We start from the raw sequence: 12,849 nt of genomic DNA, 5'->3' as shown, positions 1-12,849 counted from the left end.
TGTTCCCCCAGGTGCATGCTGCCCGGCCGTGAGGACTCCAGCTACTTTTATCCACTCGGCAGCTTCTCCCGGGACGCTCCCTGCACACCTGCCACAGAGCTCGTGTGAAATGAGGGGCTCTGCCCACAGCCACCGCAGCTTTCACAACTGCTACCCAGACACCGGGCATCTTACGAGCCCCCCGGACCGATGCGTGTCCTCCCATCTGGGGATACGCCTTCCTTACCATCAGCAACCTCTGTGCCACAGCCCTGGGTAAAGGGCAAGATATTTAGTTAGGAAAGACCCCAGAGCAGCCAGCACCGCCCCCCACCCTCCGTGGTGCCGGTAAAGCATGAACAGTGGCGTTCTGTCCAGGAGATGGCGGTGTTGAGACACATATCCGACACGGCAAGGCCCCAGTGCTCTCGGCTCTAGACCGTCTTTGAATTAAAAGCTCACTAAACCCAAAGTCCTCATTCAATGGAAAGTTAAAATGTCAGAAATATATGGGGACATTCTGAGTGATGGAGAAAGCACTGTTTGCATTTGCAGCCTCAGCTAGAATACGCAAGTCATTTGTGAATGAGCTCTCAAAAGAATACCTGTTGATTAAGCATTAATATTCTTCTTTTTTTCTCTTTTCTGCCCTCTTCTTTTCTCTTTCATTCCTCCTTCTGAATCTAAAGGATGGCAGAAAGATCAAAGGTCCTCAAAAGTTGTGGTAAAATTCCATGTGAAAAAAATTTCAGATGTAAAATGTATACATATTTTATATACTTCTATTTTATATATGTATATACTATATATTAAGTTCATATCTTCTCTGTCTCAGTGAGTCTTCTGCCTTTGGAGATATTGTCAGTTTATTTTTCAAGTAGGTGAATCTCAGATCTACTGGATATTGGAAAGCTAAGTTTCAGACCAGTAGGGCTCATGGAATAGGAGCTTGTCCTGTCCACTCATATACAACCTAGTAGTACTGCAGACCAGTAGGCCTCCAGGAGTCTCAACCAACCGCAGTTAGTCTTAAGAAGGCCGAGAGCAGAAACCTGGGAAACTGAATCTGATTTAATGTAACATGGAGAGCAAGAACTCCTAACCTTCATTTTGGGTTCTTGATTCTAGAGCCTCATTGCCACCAGCCAAGAAGAGAAAGTGCACACAGACGCTGCAGGACTCCGGGGACTGTCACATGTGGACCCACCACTCCAGACCAAGTGAGCCAACCTGGGGCCGGTCACTGCTTTCACTGCTTTCACCATTAAGTCAGGGATTTTGACCAGCCTTGCAGTAGCCCTACAAAATTGTTTTCACTTTCATAGATGGGCCAGGGTAAGCCCTGGGAGTTTATTTCTTTCCTCTTGACGTAATGTTTCATGCAGTTTTAGGTGGGGTCATGCAGATGCTCCTAGGAAGAGACGCCATTCTCTCTCTCTCTCTCTCGCTGGTGGAGATGAAATGCCAGTCCTTTCGATTTTAGGGGCAATGTGTCTCAGGGGACACAGGCTCCAGGCCAGTGGAAGCTTGCAATGTGGCAGCATGTTCAGGAGCCTATTGTTGTGCTATTGCTTTGTCTGTTGCAATCCTTCTCAACTTCAGGGTACACACAGATAAAATAGGGATCTAGGTAAAATGCAGGTTCTGATTCAGTAAGCCTGAGATGGGGCCTGAGGTTCTGCACTCCTAACAAGCTCCCAGTGCTACTCAGGCTGCCGGCTCATGGAAGCAGACTTTGGAGGATTTCTCCAGTGGAATAGAAACGTAGAGAGTTGAGCTCCCCTAGGCATCGCTTCATGTTAGCAGGTTCCAAGTAGATCTTTGAGATTTTGTAAGATCATTTTAGAAGTCTTTCAGCAGAATCATATAATGTCCAAGGGGTCAGACTACCTTATTTTTGGTCTTATGTAACAGGTGACACATCATGTTTTGAGCTTAGAGACCTCTTCAAGTTGTGAACAAATTGGGGTTTTGGAGTCTGCAGCCTTGAACTTTCAGAATAAATGCCATGGCACTTACTAGGCAAAAAGGATAATACTCCATACCTCCTCTATTAGCTGCTGTAAATAATCAGATGTAGGCAGTGTGAATAGCAGCCCAGATTCAGGGTACATCTTGTTTATTACCCTGCATCAGCTGGCAGGACGTTCAAGATCTCTGTTTTGGAGCTCCCTTCCCACTACTGTCCCCAAACTCCAGGGCTTTCTACTGCCCTGAAAGGATGCGGGTGGCTTCCTCACCTGCTTGAGTTGCTGCCTTTGTCTTTCACAGACACACAATTAGAGCTGGTCCTCTGTGCTTGCTTGTGGGGCCTGCTGGTCCTTTCAGGGATGTCTGGCCTCAGCTCCAGCATGGGCTGGAGGGTCCTTCAGCCAAGGCCCACACATGGCCGCCCCCTGGGAGTGCTGTGGTGGAACTGCATCCAGGCATTCAGCCCTCGCATGAACCAGACCTCTCACTGCCTCCTTTTCTTTCGCATGGATCCACCCTGGCCAACGGTTGCTTGTTTTTTTTTTGTTTTTTTTTTTTCTTATTCAACCCTTGAAACAAAAAATGCTAATTAAAGTCTCCTTTCTGGATAATGTAGAGCTCACCATCCAGCTTCCTATGTGAGCGTACTCTAATTTCTTCAAGAATCCTTACATCTAGCCTGCAGCTTCTATGTGATTCTCAAACACAAAAGGCTGAGTAAATTCCTAGCCAGAAGAGGGAACCATCTGTTCGCTCTCCCACAGATGCACCAGCCCACTGAGAGAACTGGGCAAGCCACCCAAACCTTCCAAGCATTTCCTCATCAAACCAGATTGCTGCTCAAATTGTCTTGGCCATTTCAGGGTTAAGCTCCAACCTGTGATGATTTTCTGCTACCTGTCTCTGGAGAGGACATTGATTTTTCACCATCTCCAGAGAAAGTCATGGTAGAGTAACTGAAATGTCTCAACAGACAGGAAATCTTGAATCCCTTGTTTAAGTCCTATTTGGACGAAGGTCACTGAAAAGCTGACTAAAGATGATTGGCTCCAGACAATGGTTCCAGAATGTAAATGAACACCTTCCCAGGGCTGGGGGGGTGGGGGTGGGGGGTTGGGGAGGCAAAAATCCAAATGCTATGTTTTCATTACAGTTTATATTTTCAGCAGAAGTTTTCTAGTAGAGAAGTCATATTTGATGTGGCAGAGGCCAAGGTTTTTATAAAGGTCCTGGGGAAATGGTACATGGGAGAAGGAAAGAGGAGCTTATGCTAGTCTTATTGGGCAGGGATTTTGATGGGAGGAGAGGTTCTACATCAATCAGGAAGGCTTTTCTGGTGACCTTCTCCCAAGCAGTTCACTTTGTCCACAGGTTCCAAGATTCCCATTTATAGGTTCACAAAGTAGAATCACTGGGTTGCTGTGGGCAGATGTAAAATCTTGCTTAGAGAAAATAACTGGTGGGCAGACTCCTGCTGGCTGTTTCCAGTCCCACATGGTCTAGACCCCATGTATGAGAGGGTTCCTGCTTCCATCTGATCTGAACCCCAAATATAAGAGGGTTCATGGACTCATATGGTTTGAAACTCAAAAATAAAAGGTTTTTTTTCAGCCCCAGAGTTGTGGTCTTTGGCCCCCAGGAGAGGTGCACTGGCTGAGTTCACGCTGTAAAGTCAGAAAAAGTATTTGTCTCATCTCCTCAGCAACTAGGGACTTTCTGAGATTGGCTTTTTTTTTTTAAGATTTATTTATTTATTTGAGAGAAATAGAGAGAGAGAGAGAGAGCACAGGGGTGGGTGGTGCACAGAAGGGGAAGGAGAGGGACAAGCAGAAACCAAGCTGAGTGGCTGGATCTCAGGACCCTGAGGTCACCACCTGAGCTGAAACCGAGAGTCAGATGCTTAACCAACTGCGTCACCCAGGCACCCTGAGAGTGACTTTTCTTGATTATCAAATGAGAATCATAATTTCTACTTCATGCATTTCTAAGATTTTTTAAAAGTAATGTATAAAAGAATATTTTTAAGGACATTAAAATGCAAGCTATGAGTTTTTCCAAAAGGTGGGCACTTGGTCAGTTTCCTGCCTTCACACTTCTATTCCTCTTTTGCTACAGGTTCTCAAGACATCCTCAGGGTAGCATGAAGGGAAGAGGGTGGTTTGAACCCCGTCTCTTCCACTTAGTAGCTATGACACTGGGCAAGTTATTTCAGGTGGTTGAGCTCCAATTTCCACATTTGTTAAATGACATTAGGAATCCTGACCTCATAACCTCTCTATAATCAGTTTGGTTGCATCGACTAATGCATATCCGATAACCCAGTAATTCCACTGCTGGGACTATGCCTAGCAGAAATGTGTACGTACACCCACTAAAAGACACACACAAAAATATCCATAGCAGTGTTACTTATAATAACCATAAACTGAAAATAACCCAAATGACCATCAAAGGCAGGATAAATTGTATATTCCTACAGTAATGGAAATGAGGAAATGACTGCCATTTGCAACAGTAATGAGGGAATCCCATAAACATAATGTTGGGGAAAAGAAGCTAACACATGCGTATATATCATATAATTCCACTTCTATAAACTCCTCTATGGTATTAGATTTTAGAACAGTGATTTGTCTTGGGCAGGAGAAAGTAGGAGCTGGAAGAGGGCATGAGGGTGTCTTCTAGAGTGCTGGACATGTCCTATTTCTTGGCCCAGTGATAGTTACCGAGTATAATTCATTTTATTAGAAAGTATCAAATTGTGTACTAATGATTTGTGTATTCTTCTTTATGTATATTATACTTCAGTAAAGAAAGTTTATTGGAAAAAAAAAAAAGGCATCCTTACCTTGAAGAGTTGATGAGAAACTGTCAAATGTCTTGGTGCACTTGGGGAGGTCCACACAGGAGGGTGCCTGGGTGGCTCAGTTGGTTAAGAGTCTGCTTTCGGCTCAGGTCATGATCCTAGGGTCCTGGGATCAAGTCCCATATCAGGCTCTCTGCTCAGTGGGGAGTCTGCTTCTCCTTCTCACTCTCCATCTATGCTCTCCTGATCTCTTTCTCTCTCAAATAAATAAATAAATACAATCTTTAAAAAAAATAAAATAAGAAAGTACACAGGAGTAGTAGACGTTATTATTAGTGTGACTAGTAATAGGTCCCAGTATTGGGCTCAGGCTTGTGCCTGGAATTTCAGCATGGACCTGTGGTCTCTGGGTCTCACCAGCTGATCTCCAGCTCCCAGGGAGGCCATGGCTATGTCAGTCCCATTGGAGTGGCTGCCCCCTCCCTTTGCTCCTATAATGGGAAAAAGCAGGACTTGCTCTTATCCTTGACCTTGCCACCATGCATGAGTGGGAAAGGGCCCAAGTTAGCTGGTATTCACTCAGGCACTTGGTGTTAGTTATTTCACATCAGAGAGCGTTACCATGGAGGCCAAGAACAGAAGTATTTGCCAAGGCTTCTTAGACAAAACTGCGTCACCTGAGCTGACACTAGTCCATGTGATGACAGTGCCACCAATGTTAATGAAACATGCCATTTTTAAACCCTTCCTGGTGACAGACACTATGCCAAGCACTTATAGATGTAACTTGTTGAATCCCTTCACCAACCCTGGGAGGTTTCATACTGTTACTCCCATTTTGTAGATGAAGAAACCGAAGCCCCGAGACTGGAAACCATTTCCCTAGATTGTATAGCTAGTAAGTGTTGAGCTGGGACTCAAGCACAGGCCCATTGATTCCAAACCTCAAGCTCTTGAGCTTCCTTTACCCTCCCTCCATGGGAGGACAGAGGAAGGAAAAATGGGAGAACTGGTTTCTTCCTTTCTCTGAATTTGGTATAAGCAGGAGAACCGTGGAACGTGTTTGTTTGTTCTGAGAAGTTTCTAGGTCAGGTAACTATGGAGGAGTGACAGCATGGAGAGGTCCTTGCATTGCTGACCTCCTGTATTCTAAGCTGGGAAAAAGCTTTTCATGATTTTGAGAAATCTTTTCAAAATGGTTGTTTACAAAAACTGGAAAAATTGATGTTTTGCTTAGGTGACATGTAATAGGGATACCCCAAGGTAAACACATTTTCTTTGACATTTGAGATCAAAGACAACCTGAAGCAGATCTGTTATTTATTCATTTGAGGAAGTCCTCAGTGGAAGTATAGAGAAAGGAAGTTAGACAGTGAAAGAAAACTCTTCAGTTTCCAAGCTGTGGGCTAAGTGCACGCTCTCCAGGAGCTCACCTCCTATCTCTGTGTTGCTGCTCTCCGCCCGCTCCTGATCTTGTGAACGCCCACCATTTCCCTTTCACTCCTGATGTCAGGGAGTTAAAAGAAAAGAGAAACAGAAAACTTACCAATAGAATTTACATAAAAATTATCTGAGGTTGAATCATAGGGTTTGGAGGCCTACTCAAATTAAGACAATTTGCAAGGATTATGCAAAAATAGTAGCTTGCGCATGTGAAATTGCTGTTATTTTAACACAGAAAAGTAGCAATTTCATATAGTCAATACTACATACTTACGACATTTTCTGCTACTTTATCTTGGCGTTAGCTTCAGAAAGTGCTTTCACTTGTACTATGATAATCTCTCTGCTTGTATAACATTGCAAGATGGGCAAGACATCTGTTTTAATTTCTATTTTGCAGTTGAGGGAAGTAACACTAAGTGAATAAATAGCTCATCTAAGTTCAGAAAGCTAGTGCCACAAGGGACCTGTAACAGATTAGAATGTATTGGTTGCAATTAAACAAAAACAAAGAAACAAAGGACAAAACCCCCCAAACCCCCAAACCTCAAACTGCCTTAAGCAAAAAGCAAGCAAGCAAGCAAGCAAGCAAACAAACAAACAACAAAAAAACAAAATTGGAGGATTTATTGGCTCCTGTCACCCAAGAGTTTAGAATTGGATCCCAGAACTCAAATCACGCCATCAGAATGGGGTGCCCTTCATCCTCAACCCTTGCCTTCTGCTGTGCGGGCTTCTTCCCAGACAGGCTTTTCCTTCATGTCCCCAAGTGGTGCCAGCAACCCTTGGGGATGTATCTCATGGGTTTAAAGCTCGTGGCAGAGAGTCAGCATCTTTGAACCTGTGTACACCGAAGTGCTGAGATTCACTCTGCTTGGATTGGATTGGACCATGAGTCAACCTGATGCAATTGTTGATGCGAGTAGAGAGCGCTGTGCTTGAACTGATCCAGCCTGGGTCCCCGTGCCCTCCTCTGGCTGGGAGTGTACTTCACTGGAAACACATTGGCTGGAAGTGGGGAGATGCTACTGAGGACGTCATACGGGGCCAGTTCATTAGCTCCATGCAACTGTCTGTGAGTCTAGGAAAAACAGCCTTGGAGGAAGGATCTAACACACCGATTTCTTTGCAGTGACAAGTAGGAGTTTCAGCAGCGAAGTGCAAGACTACGACAGTGAGGGACAGAACATGACACCTGTGGACCAGTGTTCTCCTTCTCTGAAGTGGCAGCCATACCAAAGTGTGCCTTGGCACAGTTTATTCACTGGTCATTGTGAGAAACTGTAAGTGGCCCAGGGCCCCCTAGTGGTGTACTGGGGAGTGAGGGAAGAAAGGCCGCGCTAACTCCCAAGACTAAATCCAAGGATTTGGGCTTTGAAGCCACCCCTGATCAGATAGGATGGGTCCATGAGGAAGTGTGTCTTACTCCTTATGTTTCACATTCCAACTAATGAATAGTTGGGACATGGGCTTCTGGCCTTTTGGAATCCAGACTGTAATTCTGACTCATTACAATTTACCCACTAAATGATAGAGGGGAGAGTGAATCTTTCTGAGACCATAGACCCAGTTCAAACTACAAGCTGAAAAATGAGGATTTCCCAAATCAGTAACATTTAATCCTGCAGTTAATTTAAAATTCCACAGAATACTGTTTTGGTGGCCACATTAAATTGCTAGCTGGTGACATCCCCCCTCCCCTAATATCTACGCTGTGAATCAGGATTGTTCAAGCTCATTGTCAACACATACTGCAACCGTCCTAGCTGGTGGTGGCTTTGTATTTAGAGACTGAAATGAAACCACTCAAAATATCTTTAAACTGGAAAATTTTCTTCCTAATCTTATTATATTATAGTTTCAAGATATCAGTGTGGACTTACATTTTATTGCTCTTAAACATCCTCAGAGCCTTCTCTTTATTCCTTAGAGTATAATTTACCTACCTAAGTCTTCTAGAATTTTCAAGATTATAAATGCCTTCTTGAAAAATCAAAAAAATGTTAAGGGTTAGAGAATAGGACTTTCAAGTAATAAATATAATAAGAAATGAGAAACGTTGATCCACAAACTTGAGGGCCTTCCATGGTATTTTCCAAATTCAAATATAGCTTCTTTAAGAGCAAAACTTATCACTAGGACTTTCATGTTGGATGAGCTAGAAGGAAGAAATCTTTTCCTTAAAACAAATTCTAAGGACTTAAACAGACTTTGGGAGTTGGCGTGTTGAATGGGAAGCAGAATGAAGCAAATTATTAATTGTCTCATTGAAATGTGACAACTTTGTGTCTTTGCCACTGTGTACAATTAGAAAAAGAAAGGAAGGGCCCACTGGTCTTGATTTTGAGTCTTAGCCTTCATTTGATTATCTTTTGGGGAGTACTCCATATGCTATCTTAAGTATGAGTACCCAGGTATGAAACCCTTGATCAAGTTTTTGAGGCAACTTATCCTTCTTCTTACTTGAGTAGATTTTTTTAAAAAGTTTATTTGAACAGCCAACCTAAACTCCACTGATCTGGAAAAAAAGGAGAACATGGATGGTATCAGCTTAAATGTATAGAGGTAGATTTATTTTGAATGCTTAGACATAATTCACTTTTCTTAAGTGCAAGAAAAAGACAATATTAATCTACATTAGACTTTAGGTTGTCTTGATTTCACTACTCATATCATTGAGACAGAAAATCACTTGTCTCAGATTATTATGTCTAATTTGTCACAAAAATATTGTTTCCTTAAATTACCTAAAAGCAATAAAGTTAGGGGATTGAAAATTTATCAGAAACCTTTTTTTCTGCGTGATACTGAAAACTTATGTTAAAAGAGCTTTTAAAAAGCGAGTTTAGTTGACTTTATATATAACTTTTGATATCAAAAACAGAATCGCTATTTTTAGGTAAACAGATTTCTATAACCAGAGATTGGTGTTTAAGATTCAGAACAATCTTCAACTGCATAATAGTTGTTCGTTGATTCTGTTTCTGCTTCTAGCTGTCTCTAAATTTCAGGCTAATGCTCATATCTGATCTGTAAACCTTACCTCCTTCCTTCAGAGTTTTTGATAGGGAAACATGAAGATCACAAAAAGATATTTCCTTTTTTCTCCATCAAGACAGTTCTTATTACCCTCTGCAGTAAAATCTATACAATTCCATTCATCTAGAATTTAAATGAGTAAATTAGAAGATTAGTTCTAGAAATGTGAGTCAATATGAAGTTTCCAGATGGCATAAGACATGTGGTCTTTATCAAATCCTTCATTCAGTGAATGGTCTTGACTTTGCTGCTGGCAGGCACCATGATTGTGGAGCCTTTGACGAGCCAGCTACTTGGGAGTAATCAATGACCCGGTGACTTGATCCACCGGGAATGTGCTTAAATTGCAAAGAACATGAACACTCTTTTCTCCAAGAGACTCATTCATATTTTCTGTCTCTGGAATTAGAGGAAAATTTAGAAACTTAGTGTTGTTTGTTATAATGGCAGCCATCCAAATGGAGATCCCAGGAAGCACAGAACCACACACAGTAAGTCCTGCCCTCCTCTGCTTCCGGTCCTGAGGAGGAGCTTCTTTCCTGAGGAAAAATCCACATTTAGGAATCTTGGTGAATTAAAAATCATGTTCCATATCTATAACACGTATGGGAGAAACTCACTAAAAGAGTTTCACCTTTTATATTCTCTTCTCTACTCAGTAATGTTACACATGTAAAGTGTTTTAGTTTTATTAACATTTAAAGGTATTTAATTAAATATGTGATACACAAGCCTTGATATTGAACATAATTTGATAGGATAAATACAGCAAGGGTCTGATTAGCCGCCCCACTACTTCTGTTCTCAGCAGAAGTAACCAGCATAGTAGGTTTTCAGTGCTATTACCAGATCAGGAGGATAAAAAGGAAATGACCAAACTCTGGTGAAAATGGGTTTTTAATCAGTATTCTGACTGGCTCTAGTTAATCTGGTTTAAAGCTATTCCTGGTAATTTTGACCAGCCTGCTTTTTTCTTCTAACCACCAGTAGGCTGAATATTCACTCATCTGAGGGACTATTTGAATGTGCTGTTGCTGATGACATTTAGAGCCTTTTTGTTTTTTAAAGGAAGAAAAAGATGAATTTTAGCCCAGCTATTTCACAGGTCTGAGTAATGCTGTGACTTCTCAACTTCTAGACTACGTCTTTCTGTTGTATGGTGGAGTCAAATTAGAATTCTAGAAAGCACAAAGGGAAAGGGAAGCTGAAGAGACAATGCTTCCATTTGGCAAGAATTGTGCTTCTTCCTTGTGAGAAGATAAAGTGCTGTGAGAGAGCCACCTGTGTTTTGAAATAGCACACTTCCTCAGCAAAAATCCACAAAATTGATTAAATATAGCAAAAGTCACTTTCCACAGTGTATTTTCTTGAAATGTTTATACTATTAGTATTGTTAATGGAAGAAAATGTGTAGATAATGTTTGTTAAATTGGTTTCTTGATTCCTCTTTTCATAGACCCGATATAGGCTATCAAGTTATCACAGACAAAGGATTTAATTTTTCACCAGCAGATGAAGCTTTTGTTTGCCAGAAGAAGAACCATTTTCAGATAACCATCCATATCCAAGTTCGGGGAAGTCCAAAATTTGTCAAAACCCAAATGGGCCTAAAGCCAATAGAAATGTTTTACTTGAAAGCTTTTGGGGTTAAGGTAAGTCTTTTATTGAGCTCAATTTAATTAAGCCAACATTTATTAAGTGTACCAGGTATCTGTTGCTGTATAACAAACTACCTCCCAAACTTAGCAACTTAAAATAATGGCAATCATCTATTTGGGTCACAAATGTGCAGGTTGGTTAGGGGTTGGCTCTCACAGTTCATGTCTCTTCAGGAATCGTCAGCTGGGGCAGCTCAGCTGGGCCTGGATCCAGTTTCCAAGATGGCTCATGTATATGCCTGTCAAGTTTGGGCTGGCCATTGGCCAGGAGCTCAAATGAGACTATGGCTGGGAGGCCTTGGCTCTTCTTCATGAGAGGTCCCTCTCTGTGGGATAGGTTGTGCTTCCTCACAGCATGGTGGATAGGTTCTAAGAATAAATGTTCCAAGACATAGGAAGCGGGAGCTGCCAATTTCTTAAGCCTGAAACTGGCTCAGAAACTGGTACAGCATCACTTCAAACTACATTTTGATAGTTTTCACTATATAAATCTTGCACTTCTTTTACTAACTGTAATATTTTATTCTTTTTGATGCTGGTGCATTTTCATATGCAGTAGATTCGTAGTTTTTGCCAAATTCTCAAATAGGTCTCTGACCTAAAAAAGCCAAGGAGCCATTAATCTAGTCCATGTCCCCTCTTTTTCAGTTTAACAGAGGGGAGACTGAGTTAACAGTAAAGTTAGACAATTCATCCAAGATAAGTACATGAGAGAGCTGAGTTTAGAATGCAGGTAGGATGACTTCTGAGTGGTCAACAAGGATTTGTTAACTTATTACCTCAGATCCAGCATTTAGGGGGAGGAGCATCCATTATCTGCATATTTTATTCTGATTATTAACCTGAACTTAGGCAGTGTGTCTCCCAAAATAGAGCTTGATACATTGACACATCAACTGCTCTTGCTCCAAACTGAGCTCTTAAAACAAACCAAACCAAACCAAAACAAAACCAAACCAAACACAGATAACAAACAAACAAATAAACAACAACAAAACATATTTTTCTGACTATGGAAGTAATATGAATCCATTGTGAAAATTTTGGAATACAATAGAAAACTATAAAGAAGAGAAAAAATTCATTCATATTTGGGATTCACCATTTGGTAGTCTAATTTTTTTCTGTTATTAAAATTAATCTCATAGTTAATAGTATATTATGAAAATAACATGATATTATTAAAGACCCTATAAAATATTGTTTACAAAGGTGATATAGTTTCTATTGGATAAATGTACCATATTCCTGCATTATTATAAGTTTTGCTTATTTTCAATTTTTTATTGTTAATAAACTTCAGTAAACATCCATGTATATCTGTCTTTGCATGAGGATACATTCCAGAAGGGTTTATGTATCAAAGGCATGAACATAATTAAAACCCTTGATGTATGTTGCCCAGCTGCTTTTCAGAAAAATTGTTATTATGCTATTACCCACAAGCCATATATGACAGGGCAGATCTCACCACACCCTTGCCATGATTCATTCAGAGCAAGAAGAGTTTTGTAGCAAGTACTGAAAAAAAATGCCATTCTCCGTATTTTATTTATTTTCATTGTATATTGTTATTTCTTCTTATTAGAATATTAGCTCTGCAAGGGCTGGGGTTTCTGTCAATTTTGTCCACTTCTCATCTCTAATGCCTTGAGCAGTGCCTGGTGCATAGCAGGTGTAGATGCTCAGCAAGTGTTTATGGAATGAATGAATAAATGAATGGATAGATGCATGTACCCTTGGAGCTGCCTTGCTCCTGTGTTTTGCCCCTGATGCTTTAATCACCTATGAGCTCATGCCATATTCCCTGCTCACCTGCAGTTTTCTGTTGTCTTGTGTTTTCATTGTTTAGTTTTACACGTATTCATTTCTTTTCTCACCAATAACATACTCCTTAAGGTTGGGGTCATTGTCTTATACATCTTTTCAGTGACTTTTTCCTCCTGCCCAGTG

General features: G+C 41.2%; 1 protein-coding gene across 7 annotated transcripts in view; it reads left to right on the top strand.

The window, feature by feature from the left end:
- MYRFL (myelin regulatory factor like) overlaps nt 1–12,849 on the top strand; it is a 113,447-nt gene that overhangs the window by 44,881 nt on the left and 55,717 nt on the right. For 6 of the 7 annotated variants that reach the window (XM_027593971.2, XM_027593968.2, XM_027593969.2 and 3 more), the window contains 4 exons: nt 12–255; nt 1,108–1,199; nt 7,332–7,482; nt 10,695–10,890. In XM_027593971.2, coding sequence (XP_027449772.2) covers nt 12–255; nt 1,108–1,199; nt 7,332–7,482; nt 10,695–10,890 — 683 coding nt within the window. The remainder of the gene's footprint in view (nt 1–11; nt 256–1,107; nt 1,200–7,331; nt 7,483–10,694; nt 10,891–12,849) is intronic. The other variant, XM_027593973.1, reaches the window with a different exon arrangement.

This window comes from Zalophus californianus, chromosome 9, assembly GCF_009762305.2.
Source record: "Zalophus californianus isolate mZalCal1 chromosome 9, mZalCal1.pri.v2, whole genome shotgun sequence".
Taxonomy (NCBI): Eukaryota; Metazoa; Chordata; class Mammalia; order Carnivora; family Otariidae; genus Zalophus; species Zalophus californianus.
This window is presented reverse-complemented; position numbering and strand designations above follow the sequence as displayed.